This window comes from Megalopta genalis, chromosome 6, assembly GCF_051020955.1.
Source record: "Megalopta genalis isolate 19385.01 chromosome 6, iyMegGena1_principal, whole genome shotgun sequence".
Taxonomy (NCBI): Eukaryota; Metazoa; Arthropoda; class Insecta; order Hymenoptera; family Halictidae; genus Megalopta; species Megalopta genalis.
Genome location: NC_135018.1, coordinates 20,511,452 through 20,533,854, shown reverse-complemented (window position 1 = coordinate 20,533,854; position 22,403 = coordinate 20,511,452). Strand labels below are relative to the sequence as shown.

The following is a 22,403-nucleotide window of genomic DNA, read 5'->3' as shown; positions in this document are numbered from 1 at the left end:
AAAACCGAAATTGTTTGAGTTGGCGAGACGCATGGAACCCGTCAAGAAACGGGACCGCTGAATTAGACTAACATGAAGAAAGACGATCAAGCCGATCGACGGCATGGTACGGTCTACGATCCTGTTGCAAATATTATTTTCACCGGGTTGCGTGCGAAAGCGAACAGCGAGGAGTGCAAGCAAACACAGGCTCAAGCGTATAGGCAAGGATAATAGGACACTAACTTGTGGATTGAAGGGTCTTTGCATTCTCAGAGCCTCCGGCAGCCCCCCGGACTGTGAAAACACAACCAGAGACGGCGGCGGTAGATGATTTGGCACGTACGCAGAATTATCCATCTAGAACAGATACCGTCGTGTCCCATTTCTCAATCTTTTACCGATCGATCTTCGACCGATTTCCTTGTGCGCGGCGCCCGTCGCGAATAATTGAGAATTGCAACAACGCGTATCGACTAGCGTCGAAGTCAACTTTGGATACGAAAGATCGAGGAAAAGCCATTTGTCCGCTGTAAAGATATCCGTCCGTGTAAGCTGAGGAACTGCACCGACTCGGACGGAGATCGAACGTGAAAATACTGTTTGTATCGAATCGAATATCTAGCTATAATTTCTGCATTGGTCAGAAATATGAGACTCTCACACCATTTTATCGGTCACTTTAACACTAGAAGCACCGAGCGCTAAAAGCGACTGGTTTCTAATGTCTCGCGAGAGTTACGAGAGCGCGTCTGGGAGTTTGCGCAATTTTTATTGCAACGCGGCAGGAATAAATAATTTCATTTTGTATCAAAGCACCTTTATGGCTTTGGTAAGCCCTATCGAGTTCGTCTGGTATTTCTTGTGTTAAAACTGTAAGGCAGAACAAATTGCTCATTATGGTACCAGGCGTATTTGTTGTTATTACGATCAGATGAAAGTTATATCTACGTAGGCAACACATTTTAGTGGGAAGTTCTGAAGACTGGATGTGTAATGGAATTCATGTTTTCTTACAGTGTTTATTCGTTTCAGCTAGCTATATTATTCCTTTTAGGATTAAATGTCACAAAACAATTTTACATTCAAAAGTCTAAGAATTGTAAAACACAAATAGATGATTTGCAATGGCATAATTGAAAGCTCTCTTGTATTAATATAAAAAAAAACACGATATGCTATTACGAGAAATTTGATTCGATACGAAACAGTATTTGTTGCAATTCTCTAGAAACCTTACGCCGTATTGTGTATTCTTACGAATGTATTGTGTAGTGTGATGTTAATAGTTGCCTGTGCGTTGAACGATTCTTCGAGTTTTTTTTTAAGAAATTATTTCATATTCGAACATGAAATGATTTGAACGCGAAACTTGATAATGCAATGTACAAACATTCTTTTATATATTCTTCCTTAGCAGCGATAACAACTATTGTTACACTTTCGTAAATAACGAAAGAAGTGTACCAATGCAAAAATAACATTACTCGTACATAACTTGAAATTCACTACGAAATATCTCATCTCTTGTACTAATCTTCTTTTTCACGAATCTGACAATTTTTATCCCTTCGAAAATTGACAGTATGACCTCCGCTATAGTCATGCTAATCATCCTCTTAAATATTCTCAGTCAGTAATAGTAGAAACTTATACAGCCCAATGGTGTTGTGCAACCATTTCAAATTATACGGCGCTTTTGATAGACAAGTTGTAAATTACACGGTAACATCGTTTCAAATTTTATGAGTTCCAAATTCCAAATTCTACGTTAAAAATTTCATCATCTCTGAATTATGCATAGACTGCAGATTTAATGAATTTATGGCAAAATGAAGTAGACGAGATACCCAAAAGTGTAAATACCAGAAGAAACAACAAATATAACGTTACTTTATTAATATTATCAAGGGCGGACGTATTTTTTTAAATATTTAAAGTAATATCTCCTCTCCTAATAGAGACAACTAACTTCTTGCAGAACATGTTACATCTTGTCTAAAGATCCGCAGTATAATATTGCACCGTGGTTGCATTACTGGGTAAAATAATTTTTCAGCGAAAAGAATATTTTCAGAGAATGTTCCCTAAACTGTGTTATACTGAGCAATTTGAAACAATTCTTTACTTTCACATTAATGAATGTACTATTCGAAACAAATTTTCATACATAAATGAAATCCTTTTTACAAGATACCTATGTATTATTAGAAACATTGCAGTATCTATATGAAATATTAGTTGAAATAATTATTTCCAATACATCCTACGAAAAATATTTCAATGAATAATTCTAATTTATATATGATAAGTAAATAGATATTTTCAAATGTATTTCTACGTATACCATCTAGAAATAAAAGAATCTTCTACTATATTCGATCCAAGTAAAAGTCCAATAGAATTTTATGCCATTTTATTAAAATAAAAGTATGTCAATTTTCAATATTTTTTATTTAAAACATCCCGAGTACTGCTCACAATTGAAAAATCTCGAGTAACAATTACTGTAAACGTAAAATAATTTCGAACATTTAAGAATAATTCAAGCATGATATAGTCAACGACTGGATCGACAAATGACTTCGATTTCTGTTCCTTCTTGTGTTTCAACGAGAGCTATCGAATTTGATCCACGAACAACTGCATCGATCGTGGTTGTATCAGCTTCTCTTTCTCTTCCAGGGAAGAGCGTAAAAAAGCAACGCGGCGATTTGTGCCACGAAAAACTCGAGGAATCAAAAAGATTTTGTCACCGTGGGTGTTCAGATGCATTAATCGAATCGAACAATTAGTAACTCGTTGCCGACTGACTCATCGATGTAATTTAATTGACGCGCGTAAATTTAAGCGTGCAAATAGAAACTGAAACTCGAGAAAGTATGTACTTAAATCGGACGATTTTTTAACTTAGTCAGCAAACATAGAATTAGCATTTTAGCTATCGTTACCGAATATCGAATTTTCTCTCGCGATTCATGCATTTCGATCAAATGCACAACTAGATATCGTAAACTCGAGACAGATCTTTTAATAATTCATGAATGAACCCAGTAAAAATTATCACTTTCACATATCCATATGAAATGAAAAATTTTATCGTAGAAAGTGCAATAATAATTCTGATCTCCTTTCTTTAAACAATTTTTTAATGTACTATGTAAAAATATAATTTCCTTGTCACTGACAAATTAAAACTTAGTGATATATGAACTGTGTAAAATATTGTTCCTATTTAGTTCTAAGAAAATATTTCATTTGTTGCCTGGAAAATTGTTCACAGCAAAAATAAAAGTAAACTACCACTAATTGTTAACATTAACCCTGATTGAAGGCCACCAAAAATTTTGACATAACAATATTGTAGTTAGTTTCAGAAATTCTTAACAGATGAGATAAATATTTATTTTCCAGCAATATCGCACGCGGATTGTGTTCTTCCTTATCAATACCAAATTACTGTTTTCAAGATATTTTCCCACTAAATAAATGTAACAAAACAATAGAGTTCCACAAAATCGCGAAGAAAAATTTCAATCACCTTCATTTGGAATACTGTGTAACAACTAAACGTTATTTGCTTCGAAGATCGTAAAACAATGTTGTTAAAACAATATTCTGAAACACTGTTAATCAGCAATCAGCACTGAATATGAGACAACACTTGAACACCCGCAACGCAACGACGCAACAGGCTAACGTAATTTCGATCACACTCGAACGCGACAGAACGTCTCTTCCATCGTTATCATAGAAGAACACGTAGGCAAAAGTGAGTGTACATATGTGTACGAGTAGCAATTTAATAAACGATACGTATATTAATCACCATCACACGTACATTTTGCTGATCGCCGAAGAAGTCACTACACGAAATACGACCGTTTGAAAACATTCACTCTATTTCCATGGATCTCATGGTCCTTATCCGTCTCTTAGGGAACGTGTCCTTATCACCAGCTGTTTGCACTAACAACCGCATAAATCGATTTCGTAGCGACGTCGCGAGCAATCCGTTCGAAAAGAGCGCGTTAGGCGACGAACAAAACCTAACCTCACCGCGTGGCTGTCACGCGGTCCGACAGCCGCGTCTAAAACCACCTTGTGCCAGACCGACGGGAACTTGTTTGACAGTCGTCGGGAACGCGTCGTTCGAGGCTGTTGGTATATCGTTGGGTTGACACAAAGCCTCGTTATTTACGGTGTTAATAAACTGTCGACAAAGTGGCGCGGCGGATTCAAATTCAAATGGGCCCGTAAGCCCGCCACGGATGATCACTCCGACCTAACCTCTCGGCGACTGATAATACCCGACGAGTACCTCAACTGGTGGCTCGGTTCACTCAGTACGGCTCTCTGGTAAATGCACTAAACGTGGTGAGCCAGGTACAGGAGAGGGGTCAGTGCGAAAGAAATGCGCCAAGCCTGTGCGAGCAACCTCGTGGACATGCGAGTGCAGACTGATTGGAGTGTTAGGATACTTACCCACGAGTCGTGAGAACGGTGGCGGTGGTGGAGGCGAGGTAGAGGCGTGGAGAAACAAACCGGCGGCGGTGCTGGCGTGCGCGCGTGTTTTCCGCCGCCATTACTGGCGCCACTGTAGCGGCACTAAGACACCGCGCATGCGCGGCATGCGCACACAACCGACGCGCAGCCGCTACTGCGGCGCACCGTCGTTTAATCGTACGTCAACAACGTAACTAGGAGCATCTCGAGATTTTAGGCCGCGATCTCGAGAACGAAACACGAGCTTCGTTGTTTCGGTAGTTTTGTGGAACTGTGAACATGTGCCAGTCGATAATCTTCGCTTTTTCATTTGAATACGTTACAACAGTATTGCCACGATTACGATAGAGGAATGCATTGTTATTGCGTATACTAAACGTTGTGGGATTATTGTCGCGTGTTGTTCACTGCGCTAGACACTGTGCTAGATCGGACAGTATTTCGAATAAACTCCTGAACTGTGTTATACTGGTTAATTTTAAATTGTTATTTAAGGTCGTATCGATGGAGTCACTAGTTTAAATAATTCCTTGTATTAATAAGTATTGGGGGGACACTGCAAAGAAACCCGTCATTTCTTATTTCCTTGAAACTGGATTGAAATATGAATCACTAGATCGGAAACTGACCTAAAGGAAAACCTCACATATTACCTACAACCAGCTTGGTACATGTATGTAATGTGTATTTCAGTTGTGTTTTTGAGCATTTTCAAAATGCTTTGTATAAATCTTTAGCTCATTTTTGTAATTCGAGCATTTATACACTGTAGAATCAGTTTGACAACATAACATATTAATTGAAGTAATGGTTTTTCCTACATGAAAAAGAATATATTATTTCAAGCAATTATTTTTAATAGCTCTTGTTGAAAATATTACTCGAATGAAAAATTCCAATTAGTGGAATAGAGAGGTGTTTTCAAATATTGTTTTATATAAAAACAAGAAATATAAAACGGTGGTTACTTGTAAATTCTATATAAAAAGGTGAAAAAAGAGAAAACGAACAATAAAAGTTTATATTTTTGCGACGCAAAACCAAAACATATTTAAATGTAGAAAATAGTATATGGAAAAATTGAAGTTTAAATTGCGGAATAAATATAATTCTTTTTTATATAATATAAAATATGTACTTTATTTTAAGTTTATTAAACGCAAATTATGCTCATATACATTTTGCAAATAACATTTGTTGTACTAAAAGTAGGATAACAGGTATTTTCTGTGGTAGTGAATTTTTTGTAATAAAGGGAATGGTAAAGAGTTACATCTTTTAGAAAAATCATTAAATGATAATCATAATTCGTTAGACCTTGTTAATTTGTTATGTCTAAGCAATATCGCGGTTTGTATAAATAGTATAGTTAATGAAATATCTAAGTTCTTTTTTAATATTTTGAAGAACGTAAAAATATTACATTTTCAGGGAATAATATAATTTAAAATACAAGTAAATCATCATACGTCAAGATAGTAATTAATCTGTAGTAGAAATTCTAATATTAAAGCTACTCGGGAAGTATCAACCAATAGATTGCGACATGAACATTACGTATGTGTTTTTCATAAATTCATAAACGTATATTACAAATTTTCGGGGATTATATAAATGGAATACAAAATTATTCTTTATTATAAATAGATAAAAGTTTATAAATAGCACGTATTTGAAAATAGAAAATAACAAAAATACAATTAGCTAGAAAGCCATTTTGGAACTAATGAAATGGCAATACGCAATTCTGAAAGGAAATCTGCCTTTTATTAATGCAGAAAAAAAGAAAAACCAATTATTCTTCTACATATAAGTTCAGACTTAAGAGGAAATATGGATAAAATCGCTAAAAGAACGCTCTTTTTATATTTTTTCATCATCTACAATAAACATAGTTGAAAGGAACTGGTACACATTAATTCCACGTTTAATTTCGTGGTTCTAAATATTATTTTTATGGCACTTTATTTATATTTTTGGATCCATAGCCAAAGATGGAATGCAGAAATAAACATAACATCAAACACAAAATATATTAATTTATTAATATATTAAAATAATTAAAACCATTAAAAGCATATTGTATAAAAGCTTATTAAAGCTTCTTGTTCGGATTTGTTCGTAACGTAAATATTGACAAGAAATATTTGCTATAAAAAATCAGCGCCAATCATTGTGGCGGTAAAATGTTCAGAATGATAGGGCAGATGATATCAGTAGACATAAGAATATTGGAATGGTGGCGCTATCGAACGGTGACATCGAGTAACACAAAAATGTTGAAATAATTATTTTGACAATCAGTAACTATAAAATTGATTGTATTTAATTATAAAATACTCTTAGTGATACTATGTAGCGAAACGATACATATTGCCATGAATGCAATTAGTTATGGTCCTTTAAAAGAAACACTATGACCATCTACCGATGAAACATCTGAACTAAACTTTCCTATAAGAAAAATGTATTTGCAGAAAATGTAATGAAATTACACAAGACGAAAGGAAGATTAAAATAATATTATATAAGTACATAGGAATACTCATCAGAATGCCTTTTATATATACATATACTATATCATACAATAAACGTTTATTCATTAAAGCGAACACGCGGAAAATGGAAAATTTGTTCCAACAAATAAACGATTCTCTTATACAGTTGACCAGAACAATTATTTGTAGTCGTAATAAATTTATATATAGTTATTATTCTTTCAATAACAGACATACAGATGCAGGAAATTCGCAATTGAATTGAGCTCCCTCTCCTAATCTTAACAAATTAATTACACTAAAGAACAGTCCTCGAATAGGATTTCGAAAAAATCATTTCCTATTTTCTAAAAATCAGAAACCTATTTTAGGATTATTGAAATCATAGACACAATAATCGATTACATTTCTTTATTCAAGCATATATAATAATAATAATAATTGAACAAAGTCTAAATAATTTCAATCTTACAACTTTTATAAGATGATAAAAACCAGTCACTTTTAGTGCTCGGTACGTTTAGCGTTAATATTTGACCACATGTTTTAATTTCAGAACCATTTGCAACGAATAGTGCAGGATTGGTTGCTGTTCTATACTTTTTAAAATATTTTTCTTAGCAGTAATGAAATATCTGAACCAGTATCAAGTAAATTATTTTTAATTTAAATATATTGACATGAAATTATTAAGTTAATAAATAAATTATTTTCGTTTTGGATAATGATGTTCAATCTTTCGAGAATTATTACAAACTGTACGTTGGTATGTAACAATGAAAAATTGAATTAATATTTACAAAGTGACAAAACCTTTATTAAATCATTTAATGACAAATCAATACTTACTTCCTCGATAAAATAGGAAACTAACAACTGTCGACAAAATAGGAAATTTTATTATCTATATCTGCTACAATACTGTTTTCTCTGTCGGTAATGTTTCTAGTAGTTTAAGCATTTTCCCGCTATGAACAATGCCGAAATATGCATTGGATATAACCGTCATCATGTTATTTCCAATTTCGAAGATTGTAAAAAAGATTGTAAAACAGACGAGAGAATACTGGAACGTATTATTAGGAAAAGAATCTTATAATCATTAAATAGCTAGAAATAATAAATCTATCAATAGATGCAACAATTTTTCGACACATCCATGCTATAAAAATCACTCTGTATGTTTAATGTTATTAATTATGTATTTTCATTAACAAATTAAATGGCAAAATATCCAAGGCAGTACTTAACCATATCTTGAATAAACGAAATTGTTATAAATATCAGGAAGCCACAAATGATGAATTCATTCGTCGATCAATTTGTGCTATTATGTCTTCTTTATTATTTCCTTAATTTCTATCTACATTTGTTTGATTATCTTAAAAAGATAAATTATATTATTTGGAATAATAGATATTTCTTAAGATTTGTGAGAATTTAAATTGTCGATGTTTATATAAAATATGTATGATAATATTTTAAACCCCATATGATATCCAGTCTACTTTAATACCACGTCTATGATGTTATTTCTCTGTATATGTTTCGTTTATGCTTATACTTAGACCTTGTTAGTGATATAAGATATTATTTCACAGAATACAGAAGTTCTTAATTAAATAATTTTACCGTAATACATTTCCGACGATAATATCCCAGAAATATTTATTTCCACAAAATTGCGAGATTCTAATTGAATAGTACAATGCATTTTTCTGTGTGTGAATTTTTATTTTCGTCTTACATTACATATCACAAAGACAATATTTGGAATATTATTTACGCACATGTTTAATAAATTTGCGCGAACCAGATTGTTTCACATGCTACTAACGTTTGCCATCTTTTGGAGATAAAAACCGGTTATATGTATATAAAAAACAATAAGTTTACAAACAAATGTTACAAGAGTCATCTAATTAAGAATATCGATTCACTTTCTACCACATTATTGCCAACTCCTCGTGCACATCCATATGTTTTTGTAACTTTCGTTAACAGTGAAATATATTCTCATAACTTTATTCTTACGACACCAAGTGTATTTTATAACATTCTATAAGTTCTCTAACAAAATGAAACACGCACATACTAATTACAACCATCCAATTTTTAAGAGTAGCAAAAATTGATAAAAGAATTTTACAAAGATTTTACAAGATACATGTTTTTACAAAGATCGTCGAATTTTATCAATCGATATGTATTGTTCTGTTGGTCTGTAAAAAAGTACAAATATTGCCAAATCGAAACTGTTATCAAATCTGTACACATTCTAGTTCGTTGTATTCTTGGTATTTTCGTGAAAAAATAATTTATTAAGATAATTCATATCATACAAAATATTTGGTATTTGTGTCGGCTAGACGAGTAACCTAAGCACCACTAATATCGCCAGGAACTTTGTAACGCACGCGGCTGGATACGACTGTGCATTATTCGCCAAATCTTTCCCTGAAAACAAACATTTTATTAATAACAATTAAAGTATTTGTGACGCAGTTATAACTAGATTGCAAAACGAAAAATCAAAATTTCAAAAAAATTTCAAAATCGAAACATCTTTCTTCAATATTTTTAGTAACTGAAGTTTCACACTAGTTCTATTCAAACATTTAAAAACTGTACGTATACCCATATGGTCTCTCGATAAGATAATTGCTTTTCCCTAACGTTCAGAGGAAGTCCAACTAACTCTACTCTATCATTCGAGAACAGAATTAGTTGTGTAATCCTCCATAATCAGTCGTGTACAGTCTGATTTACTACATTAACCATTCCAAATCATCAAACACCGCCTGTCCTTCAGGTTTTAGCTCTGATAGTACTTTCAACCGTTCCCTACATTAACTATTTTGTATTTTTCTTCAATTTTAATATGATTTGAATCGTCTCAATCAGTCGAAAATAATAGAACATTATTTGTAAGGTCTATTAACCATAATTATATGTCGAAAGAATTTTTCAAAAATGCACCTTTGCGGTCACAATAATCAGAAAACAAAAAGTCATAGTTCTAATGTTAGAAAGTAAAACGAAAATATTGTATAACTATATATTTCTTAACCGTATGACGTTTATAATCGTATACTTAATATTAATTTGTTAGATGACAGCCGCTAATCACAATCCATATAAATGATCATTTAACAATCGCTCATAATCGTATCGATCTGTTCTGTTAATTGTCCTACAAAGAGTTTGTATTGCACTCGATTGTACAACTCATTGTACGATAAGTAACATCTTCTTTGAATCATTTCAGTGACGATAACATTTGGCCTGATGATGCATTCAATTTCGATCGATGTGCTTTATAGTTTAAACACAATAACACCGCGAAAATCCCTCATTTTTGTTCATTGAAAATCTAACATTTGAAATTTTTCCCACTTCTGGGAGTCTCCCGATCAATGATCCGTGAAACAGCTGCGCTCGATGACCGGAACTTCAAGACGATCAAGTAAATGATCATCTCTAAAATGAAAGCATCTAGGAAATGTACACAAGTTTTAAATGTTACAAAAATTGTGCTAATCTTGTAAATCTTTAATAATCATGTAACACGTATGAGGAAATTTTGTCATCGAAAAATAAATCTTTCAGTAAGATGACAAACTTTTTCGAAAAATGTGTTCAATGAATAAATTAAAATAGATCAATTTATCAGGCTATAAATCTTTATGGAAGAAAAAATTTTCTGCACCGACTGCAAGAATCAGAGAATTTATTTCTGTCGAAGACAATGCAACAATATCCGTGAAAACTAATATTTGAATATTTTCGTTTCATATTTGATCTACTTATTTCTGTCACAGGAGTCCAATATTCGTCTAGTAATTGTAATAAACAAAAAATAAACAATGTTGAGTGAACTCGTGTTATGAATTTGGGATTTTGTCACGATCTTTATTTTCGTGAAAACAATCAGTTGTCCACTAATTTCTGGACAGCAGTGTACATCGGTAACTAAGTAGTTTCGTTAATTATTGTACGCGACTGAGACGTGCAATTAAGAAAGTAATACTTACAGTAAGAAGCTAAATAGGAATGACAACAGCATTCCCGTAACCTCGCGTATTCAGCGCAGTCCCCGGCATGCACTTTGCATTCTTCTGGTCCCACGCGACAAGTGTGCTTGACGAAAGGGAATACCTCTAAAACAATAGACTGATAAATATACGAAACACGATCTCTGCTATTTTGCATGAGAAAAAGTCGCGATCAATGAAAATCACAGAAACGTTAGAAATACACGGGATGTTTGCAACGTTTTCATTCGTTGTAAAAATGAGTTGTCTCCAATTAACTTTGTACAATCAGAATAGCTATATATATTATATGAAAATGAAAAGCTTGATTGATTATATTATTGACTTTAAAAACTCTACTTCATGTTATTAAAACTTTACGTTCATTTATCTATACGATCAATAACTCTATACAAGAACAGAAAATTTAAAAAGTCTATACTGCCACTAATAGTTTATATATAAATTTAGTTCGACACAGTAATAAACTTTAAAAAGTAACCAGATGAAAATATCGAAATCAAATAAATTTTAAAGATAAAAAATTGTTTTACTCTGAATACTAAAATATTTCGCCAGATACAATTTGAATCGCTACAATTGTTCAATTATCCGAAGATCATGCGCTCTGGTCGGTAAAGCTGAACCAATCCGGTTTAAAGTTTTGAAATAAAATATGATAAAAATTCTTGTTTGACATATCGTTTCTACGGTCGATGAAACCATCGAATACGAAACGAAATATCGCGATAACTGACCGGTTTTGTACTTGGGTCGATTAACCAACGCACGTAACGTGTTGCCGAGGGTTTCCGGTTCTGTCTCAGTTCCGGACAACATAACTACCTGGCAACGATAAATTGAATTTATTGACAGAGCTTCTCGTTCACGGATGCCAATTTGAGTTTTCAAATTAAACGTACATCAAATTTTAATTTGTACTGCATTTTAAAGAAATCAACCTTTCCTAATTGTTTCGTAATTGCTATTCTTCGTTCGCAAACGATTTGCAATAATAGACAATTATTTAAATAGACATCTTAAGAAAAGATTCATATTGTGTAAGATTCATATCACTGTGTAAAAAGGAAACCATTTTATATATTAATTTTAATCCCGGTCGATTTTTATAAAAATGTTGCTTCGCAAGTATTGAAATGCAATTATTTGAAACTTTAAGACAGTTCGTATATGTGGGACAAGTTATATCTCGCTGCTTCATTTGCAGATAACAGTGATGATTGCAAAGTGAAATAGAATGGCTTCATTATGGTTTCGTGTACACGGATTACATTTTCTACAACTCGTTTTCTCTTGTGAGAACAACATAGAACTGTCTGCAAACTGTATGAACGAAAATCAATAGAAATAAAATTTCTATAAACTTTGTTACATTTATTTACCTCAACTGTACTCGACTAGCAATAACAGCTGTTTCACAATATTTTAATTTTATAAAAACTATTTTTTTCAAAAGCACAACACTAAAACGAGAACGAATCACTTTTCGCATCCTCTTTCCGCGTCCTTTTTTACTACGTGTAAATTATAATTTCAAGAAAATCGCTGTTAATTTATTTTAGAATCTCCAATGTATTATATATTCAGTTACTTTTGAGATCCAAAATATTATTTAAACGTAACAGCATTTTGTGGTTGTTTGAGTGTATCACATCTCTTTCGTACTCTGTAGAATTTATATACGATCTGTATAAAGATTTTTCTTAAATAATCTTTAGGTTTAGTATGATCTTCACGCATTCATAATTAATAGAAGTTGTTTAGAAATTGATCAGAAACAAACAATTAGAAAATTTAATATAGTTTTAGAATATTATAAGTAGCGAAATTTTATTTAATTTCGCATTTTTTAAATGTGTTTATAAAAATAGAAATTTAGATAAACGTTCGCGGTTAATCCCTACGTAATTTGTGTTTCTCTCAGCATCGGCAACGATTTCAACGGCGCCGCACAACGGTTTAATCGTTCCAGTCGAATAGAAAAGTATAAGGCAGAATGTGCGATTCGTATGACTGATCGAAACGAACTCACGTATTCGATACGTGCTGCGTGGTGCGTGCAGTAACGCAACTTTATTGCTACTGTCATTGTTACTGCTATTCGCGTATCCACTTGTCGAATATTGTGTTGTGAATATCGAAATGTTACACAATCGTTCGCACTTTTGCCAGGAAATTCTTAATATTACAATCACTGTACTTAAATAAACAACAATTTGGGCGTGTACCTAAATCTTTGCGGAGTATTTGCGCTAATCAAAATAGTAATTCCAAATTCCGAATTTATTTGCACTGACATTCATAAATATATATTGTGAACTGTTTTTCATTCGATTTGTAACGAAAAGTAAACAGTTATTTAAAAGTTCAGAGGAAATGTTCTTAGAAAAATTATTCAAAGTACAAAAGAAAAATACTCATAAATTTATAACATTTTCAAAGTGTTAGAATAACGTGTGAAAAAAATCAGTATGTTCTCAAGAATTTGAAGAGCAAAGATCAGTCGTTGAGTTTCGTAAAAGTCATTTTCGTTGCAGATTATAAACTATGACAATAGTACTTGTGGCATGGGCTCTGACCAAAAAGTTTATCACAATAATATATGCTGGCATTAAATTTTTCGTATCGTTATCGGACTCGTTAAACGCTTATCGTACACTTCCGAATATGTAGTATGTTAATATAGTTTAATCTGCAGAGATATACTGCCATTCGAAACGATTTTATGTTCATTTTACATCCATTTTCATTGCCAGGAAATATAGTACGTACCATTTCTGACACAAAGTTGAAATATGTTATTTTATACCGGAAATTATCAAAATACGTATACATATCTATATGAAATAGTATTTAAAATATTTCTCCTATAAATCTTACTTGTCAACAAAGAATTATAATACTGTCACACATGACAGTATTGTTAATAGAAAATTATAATGCTGAGACATGTCACGGTGTTGTTAATGAAGAATTGTGATAGCGTGCTTAAAATTTCTAACGGATGATCGTAAGCAAGAATCGCAAAAAACGTTCGGCAATGATGCACAAGTGCACAAGTATACATATGGATGAGAAGCGAATTAGTCATAACGTATAAAGTCTAATGACTTATTTATGAAATATTATTTCGTTGTCGGTTCTACGAAGCAAGGTCGCGCGGCGATATGCTAATCAGAAATTTAAGCAAATAGATTTAGAGGCCGATGACCGATAGTCGTGTAAAGAGTTCGGTGGAAGACCGCTTGGAATACGAAGTAGCACTGTTAGCAGACACGCTATTGTTTCGTGTTAGTCACCCGGTATAACCATCATATACCTGTGACATTAACGTGCGTGTGAAAAACAAGGATGGATTCTGGCTGCTAACGATAAGTTCCTGAACAGGTGATTGTCTTTCCGTCCAGCTGTATTTAATGGTGTCGCTAAGTTTATGCATTTCTCTTACCGATTCCAAATTAAAGTTCTTCCCCCATCGTAATTAAACCCTTACTTTGAAAACTATGGGGAAAAGACACTCGACTGTTAAGTAATGAAGACCCTTTTGCATGTCGGAACACTTACTTTGTGAGTGTTAATCGTTTCATAATTCAAGAAAATCAGTGTTCTTTGTCATTACATCTCTCTCTCTCTCTCTCTCTCTCTCTCTCTCTCTCAATTGATGCATTTGATCTTTATAGTTCGATTCATTTAGCTAAGACAGTAGTTCTTGCGAATGTATATTTGTAAATATAATTGAGAATTCCATCGATCATTAAAAAGCACTCTTAAAATCAATTCAAATTATTATTTGATTCAAGGAAATCACTATTACAAGTCTTCTTTATTTTGACATTTATTTGATGGGGATGTCATCAAAGAAACTTAATAATACTGTTATATTACTTTTTCTTTATTATAAAGAAAAATCAACAATTCGATCGCAATAGACTCGTTACTTGTAATGCTCACGTTTTCCTCATTGAAACAACTATTTCGTTGATGGCATTGTTGTATTATCACTCGTGTTCTGCCACTGTATTTTTACGAAACACGACACAGTAGGACGTGCATTCATGTGATTTTAATCACATGTCCACGATTCAGATTACGAGATCTGTTACTCTGTTGAACGAATTATAGGCATTGCGACAATTACAGTTCCATTATGGTTATTCGAAATTTCCGTACAAAAGCGTTGCGTAATCGAGTCGTCAATGTTTGCACGGTCAATTCTTTACGCATGAATTGTCTACACGCGACTGCTGTTTTCAGGTAATTTCTATGGAGAAATAAGCGAAGGACGGTAACAACACCACCACAATACGTGACCGATACGTAATTGGAAAGCTAATAAAGAAGAAACCGTGTGATATCAAGGCAATTGTTCCATATTACAAGGACCGATCAAAATAAGAACAAGGAATCTTGTAAACACGATAAACAAGTATAAATTGGTTTTTCTTGCGATACACAAAATAATGTCTGAAGAAGCAAGGTTATTGCAATACTCACCGTTGAAGCTACCATCGCAACAACAATGATCGTATATAACATCATCTGTGCAGTAAGCCATCTCTGAACTTGTGCAAGGCTTGCATCCCGGAATGGGTCCTAGAAAAGTATCATAATGACATATGACCATTTGGGAATTTCGTATCTTTCGTTGTTTATATCGGAACGCTACAGTGAAGTTACCGTGGAAAACTAGTTAAACGAAATAGATAAATATTGTGGTCAGACTGTGTGGGCTATTATATATCTGTGTTCGTTAGGAATTTATAATATACTACGAAATTATTTGCAATGACGAACATTAATTTCATAATTTCCCTTATTCTGGTATTATGTGAAATAATCGATTCAGACAAAAGTCACTGCAACACAATCTGCAGTTCAATTTTTCTGCGATCGGTTAAAGAAGTACATGATTGATTGAAGAAAAATACTTCCATTATTCAGAGCATCTAATTTGTAACAAATATCTGGACTAAATTGACGTATGTTCAAGACGTGCATACTTTTGTATATCATACATCATTGAACCTTTGAGGACACTCATCACTGTTCAAATCATATAATTTCCTACATTCTTTCTCGGTTTAAAAATTGTGTTCGCTAAAATAAAATGTGCAACTGTAATATAATCTTCCGAATTACGCATGCGATTTCTTCGCGCTGATTTGTCGCTTAAATAACAATCTACTGTAACTCTGAGCCATTAACTAGGAAATATAAATTAGCTGTGAAAAAGCGGACAACCGTTTACGGTAACACTAAGGAGAAAGCATTTAGGTCACAGCCATACACCATACAGTTGAAGTATTGGAAAAACGTTGCGTACCTTAAAAATTATATACATACTACGCATCTACTGTTTTAATTGAACAATTTAAAATTACGCATCGCTATCCACGATTCCAGGCACCATTATTAAAATACGAGACAATCGTATTAAACTGACGGAATATTAGCATGATTCATGGTAATTGGTGTCTCGAGGTTTCACGCGATTGTTTTGAAATCGCGTTGTGTGCATGCACGATGCTGATGGCATTATTCGCGATATTGCTTTTGCATACCGGCACATTCACCGGTCACAGATAAATGCTACTTTCCATTACGTTATTTACAAATCTAAATAATCCTTAACGGTAGTTAAAACCAGACTCTAAACTTCTACTGAAATGTGCAAACAGTATTTTTCTTATTTATTTATTGTCGTCTACTCTGTTATCGTAAAGACCACAAGAGAAACTTTAATATTATTTGTATCCTTGTGTGTAACAAAAACATAAACCAGACTAATAAAAATGTACTAAATCGAAAAGAATTTTTGTTCAATTTTGTTCGATTTATTTAATGATCAATCGTTTGTTAAAATATCAGTTCTTACATATGTACATTTTATAAAATATTTCTTTGACTTGTACATACGGGTTAGTATAAACGCGTCTCCATGTTTTTATACTTGAAATAGAATGTCTGTTTCTTGTAAAACATAAAATTAACCGTTCTACGTGTTTTCTTATTTGCTATAAAACGTCTGTTTCCTGCGAGAACTGAAATCGATCGGATTGATAAAAAGAAACAAGCAAAATTGAAGGATCGATAGAAACAACTGGATTACAGCGTAGTGGTTGCCAACATTACGGTCAGTTACGATTTTCTAAATTACTGTAAGGATCAGAAGCTAAACAAATCGCTGGCTAGTTTCGTGTCGCTAACAGCGGAGGTAACCTTGGCTTCTATATCCTGTCGATTGTAATGCTATGTTGGAGAAATAAACGATTAGTTCGGATGCTCGATAATTTTCAGACATCGCGAATAGGCCAATAATAGTCTGTCCTCCGGTATCGCGCATGCAGATAATCGCAACAGACTTTGGGTACTATCGGATACGTCTATCGCGATTGCGGTACCTTTTTCATCCATACCGGCTGCAATACAGGAAAACATAAAGATTGATTAACAAAACGGGAAGCTGATGAAGTTAAGTCGGTGGACGGGGATACAAGCCGAAGTAGCCGTTTAAACGGATCAAAGGAAAGTTATTCTCGGAGGAAAGATAAATAGATTTCTGTGCTTCGTAAAGATGCTTTATAGACCAGACGTAGAATGAAGTCGGACAAGGAGCCGAATGTAACACTTTCAATGTGTCTGTGTGCGTGTATGTTTGTGTGTACAGTGTGATCCGCAGGTTTCGTACCGGGGTAAACTTTCAGCTTCTTCGCCTCGGCGATTGCATCCGCGTAGGGAACTTCATGTTCCAAAAAATACTCTTCGTCCGGATGGTGGTTCACCACTGTGATCGACTTGAGATTGCCGAGGTTTAGCAACAGTATCAGAATTTTGAATGCGGCGGCGTGGTTCATACTAAGACCTCTTCCTCGACATCTTTAAGGGCAAGGGCCACCACGTTCTGATCACGCGAAGTCCACTCCGATTCGGTCCTTCGAGCAAAGATACATTTATTATTAAGTTGCTGGGCTTATATAATTTATTTATTATTAATTATTTTAAGTTTATTATTTTTATTATTAATTATTTATTTTTATTATTAATTATTTTATTATTAATTATTTTAAGCATTTATTATTAAGTTTTTGTGCTTTTCTAATAATAGGCGATTTTTATTTTAGAATTTGATGTGCCAAGCACAAATAAAAAAAAGTCGTTTCGCATCGCTAAGCTCAGGGTCTCTATACAAAATACAAATTCTCTGCAAAGATTGCAGAAAACGAGAGAGTAAAATATTTATATATTTTCTTAAAAATATGATCTTATATTCTTCTGCAGATTTCACTGTTTCGTGGCAAATTTCATAAATGCATAAAATCCACAGTTTATTCGTCATTGGATAATATAATTGATGAGGTTGAAACATTATAGTGGCAGTTCCGCTTTTACAGACTTTTATAGATCATAATCCATTTTTGAAGAAAGTGGTCTTTTACTCGGTTACTAAAAAGAAGCTAGTTCCAAGTGTAATAATAATAAGCATGATAATTCAGCAACAGATAGCATTGTGCGCTTAAAATGAGTTATTACAAAATTTTTGGCTTGAGAGATTTCATCGAAATTATGATTGCTGTTATTTTTTAGTTTCCACTTAAATAGTTTTGTACTCTTTTTCTTCAGTATCCAAACACTTTTTATACTCATAGTATACTATACTGTATAACTATACCGTATACTGTATACTGTATAATAGTGATTGTCGCAACCGGAAGTGTATGCAAGATTACAGGATAAGAATGCGACGGGACAGTGTCATAGAAACGATAACGATTGCTATATCATCATCCTCTGATCCAAGGTAAATCCTAAAAAAGATCCTCCGTTTCCGAATGAATTATCGTACTTTATTCGTTATTTCCAAGCTATTCTCACAGTTCATACTAAATATTTTCATTGTTCGTGGCGAATAATATTGTAGAATTTTATACATCCAAATTCGTAACAAATCCTGATCAGTTTGATGGGCATTAAGCGTTTCATCATTAAAAATTCTTTTGATTTCCATTTTTGTACTCGATACTGTAGTCTTTTTTAATTACGATCATGCGTTGCTTATATTTTAATCAAACTTCAACGATTTATTACATGAAATAGTTTAAAATATTTCGTCTAAACATTGTATTATACTTTACTTTGAATTCCGTTCATTCCTTTTGAATTCCTTTTCAATTAATGAATTTAATAAAGTTGATCCAAATTCATATTTACACGCGTAAAACTGTAATTTCGGAATAAAGAGCAATTGTAAAAGTTAATAAAATTTGGAAATCCAGGATTATTAGTCACACTAATTAATTGAGCACGAAGTTACACATTTATTACGTAAGTCACAGCTCGTAATAAAAGAACAAACAGAATCATTAAACAAATCAACTCAACGACATGATCCTATCAAAAAAAAAATACGTGTTAGTGTACCTAATTTTTGCAACTATACGGAAGACAACGTCAAACGTAATTGCAATACAAGTTCATGATAATATTAAATAATTACATCATCTTATCTCGAGATCTATTGTTCAGACTAAGCCGGCGTTTCAATGTTGTCGTCTGCACGCGAAACACACGGTTGACTCAAATGCTAGAGGTTCTGATATCGATCGCGTAATTCATTTCATTTCGGGAATGATTCATCCTTTCCTGACCCTAGCACGAACGACAAGCTGCTGCCACCGTTTCGATACTTGGATTTTTGTCAAAAAATCTGCTTTTTAAATAAGTTCTTGCATACTACCAAAAGCTAGATCTGCAACTAAGCATACATGGCACTTGAACTTTGACAATCAAATCGGTATAAAATCAAATATTTCAATCTTGCATTATAAAAAGTACTTAAAATATTTCTTGACGATGAAAATGGATTAATGAGGTATACGTAATTTATTTCATAAAGTTTTTCAACTATAGTAAAACGGACGATGCAACTAGTATATTATGCTTAAGGAATACTTGTTCAACGCATTTTAACTGCGTGGTGCATTTTGAATGCACAAATATCGTTGTCACTGTAGATTTACATGAATGAGAAAAAGTGTAACATTTCGATCTCATTCAGGCGAACGTGGTCAGGCGATTGATGAAACTCTTAATGGAATTTGTTTCCGAAGTGCAAGAAGTCTAACTACGTTCAAAGTGCTCGTGAAACCGGTCAAAAACTGCAGAGGGTAAGCAAGAGTAACGTAAAAATAAAGTAAGGTAAGTACTAGAAGTTACAGTCGTTTCTGAGTCACAGCCTAACGACAAAGACGGGCGATCGTTAATTAAGTCCAATTAAGGGCTCTGTACGCGAAACACGGATATCTTGACTGTTCGGATCAAGGTGGCACCGTGGAATGCCTTCCTGTTGATTTTATCCACATTTTCTGTACGCAGCTTTCGCTGCTTCTTTAGCAAAACTCAAAGAACGCCAGTACTTAAAGCGACAGACTACACCGAAGTAGCCTGAACGTTAGTTAAGGTAATATTCGTTTAAGAAATTATGTCACGAGCGTACTCGATTTCTGAAGACGTTGAAGAAGGCGCGGAGCACGAAGAATAACGCTGTACCGAGCAAACTGTGTTTGTCTTGTAACTTTATAGTAGAACAAGCTTCTACCACGAGGAACTGAACATGGTTTAGAACGTCTAAACTGACTGTGGGCGTATTTTTTCCATTCTTTTATGTTGTGTTTTATGAGTGGAATGCCGTGGCACGTGTTACAGCTTCTACTCCAAATAGAGCAATTGCGAGCACTGTTTCCTCATTGTTGAATTGAATAATCCTATTACAAGTAAAATTTGTCCGCATCAGTAGCCAGAATCAGACGCCAAACAGAGATGTCTTCCTTTCTTTATCAAGTGCCGTGCACTGTTTAATTCGTTTAATTTTTCTGCCGTTACAAGATTCATCTGCTCGATTTTGTTCATACTAAATACATAAAATTCACAGTCTAGTTATTAGTCCCTTAAAGTTTTAAAAAACAATTATAACCGATTGTAATCGGTCACTTGTTCTTCCTTTGAAATTACCTATTTTATTATTAAATAAATTATATTTCTTGTTGAATAAAATTCAGTTTCGCGCCTTTCGCAGAAACTGTTCACAACAGCATTGCTGAGCGGAAAAGTTGCATTCAGTTTTAATGAAGCAGCCCGATTCATGTTTCACCACCAGGTAATTAACAAACAAACGTTTTTCTTTCATGACGAAAGAAGCCTCTATCTTGTTATCTCGTACATTGTAACGAGACAAGGTGCTTGAGTTAAAAACACGCGAATGTTTTTAGTTTTCACTAAAACAGAGACTCCTTATCTTCGGAGAGGAGACTTTCCCTTATATTTTTGAGAACAGAACGCTTATCTCCGTTTAAACTCTGATCCCGGCGAATTATCTCCCTTTTTTTCGCTGTTATTACGAAAAGAAGAGTAAAGCCTATGAGAGAAATGATCGTCGTTATCGATGATGTTTCTTAGACAGCTCCAAATATATGCATATATACATAGATATGTACGTTCCCACTTCTTATATCTTCCATGTACAAAAAATGTCATTCCAAAATTAATCGAAATATCAACAATTATTTTTCGTAACACAGTATTATCACTCAACAACACGTGTGATTTATTTTTCATGAAATTTCTCAGCATGCACGGTCGCTTTCTCGTTGCTTAGCGAAATAAATTGTAAAAACAATATTGATATTCTTACCATTACTATATTTCGCTCACCGCGAATAATTTATTACAGTTTCTCGCAAATGTTTCACTGACACAAAGAAAGCAGATCGTTATTCCGAGGAACGCGTCGTTGTACCACATTCGCAGCAGCAGGAATTGACAGTACAAAAGCTTCCATGAATAGTTTTATGAATTATTACGTTGCTTATGAAACGTAGAAAACACCATGCAGAGAATACGGCGGCAAGGAAAGGCAACGTGTCCGAGGACGAGCAACCGTCGAACACTACAGACAACGTTGAACTGCTGGCCGAGGGCTGAAAAGAGTGTTAGGCACCTCCGCCATCGTCGTATAGTGCGCTTAGTACGGCACCGCTGCTAGAGCAGACCGCCTTCTATTGTTATACAATAGAACTTCCCTTATCCGAACACTTGTACAACTGTTTTCTATGAACTTTTCCTGTCGGTAAGAGACTCACGTGGACGTTAACTCTTTTTAAAGTTGATTCTGCATAATTAACTGAAATATAATTTATATTTTATATTACTATTATTAATAGTGATAATATTTTATATTATCACTATTGATGTATAGTGATAATATTTTATATTATCACTATTGATATATAGTGATAATATTTTATATTATCACTATTGATATATAGTGATAATATTTTATATTATCACTATTGATATATAGTGATAATAT

General features: G+C 33.6%; 2 protein-coding genes and 1 long non-coding RNA gene across 8 annotated transcripts in view; 1 reads left to right on the top strand and 2 right to left on the bottom strand.

Moving 5' to 3' along the window:
• Positions 1-4,664, bottom strand: part of LOC143259661 (E3 ubiquitin-protein ligase RNF220) — a 225,366-nt gene extending 220,702 nt beyond the window's left edge. For 3 of the 6 annotated variants that reach the window (XM_076522916.1, XM_076522917.1, XM_076522921.1), the window contains exons 1-2: positions 3,821-4,427; positions 226-339 (exon numbers count right to left, since the gene is read on the bottom strand). In XM_076522916.1, coding sequence (XP_076379031.1) covers positions 226-339; positions 3,821-3,874 — 168 coding nt within the window. In that variant the 5' untranslated portion in view covers positions 3,875-4,427. Of the gene's footprint in view, positions 1-225; positions 340-3,520; positions 3,701-3,820; positions 4,428-4,464 lie in introns of those variants that run through there. The other 3 variants (XM_076522920.1, XM_076522919.1, XM_076522922.1) reach the window with 3 other exon arrangements.
• Positions 4,665-8,696: 4,032 nt separating this feature from the next.
• LOC143259667 (uncharacterized) lies at positions 8,697-22,015 on the bottom strand. The gene is made up of 5 exons (XM_076522931.1): positions 21,726-22,015; positions 17,727-17,970; positions 15,533-15,631; positions 11,018-11,143; positions 8,697-9,440 (listed from the first exon to the last, which is right to left on the bottom strand). Exons 2-5 carry the CDS (start codon positions 17,890-17,892, stop codon positions 9,349-9,351), a joined length of 483 nt encoding a protein of 160 aa, XP_076379046.1. The 5' UTR covers positions 17,893-17,970; positions 21,726-22,015; the 3' UTR covers positions 8,697-9,348.
• On the top strand, positions 14,246-16,278 carry LOC143259668 (uncharacterized). Its single transcript, XR_013033675.1, has 2 exons — positions 14,246-14,425; positions 15,293-16,278. It is a non-coding gene; the product is annotated as an uncharacterized LOC143259668 (long non-coding RNA).
• Positions 22,016-22,403: the final 388 nt, after the last annotated feature.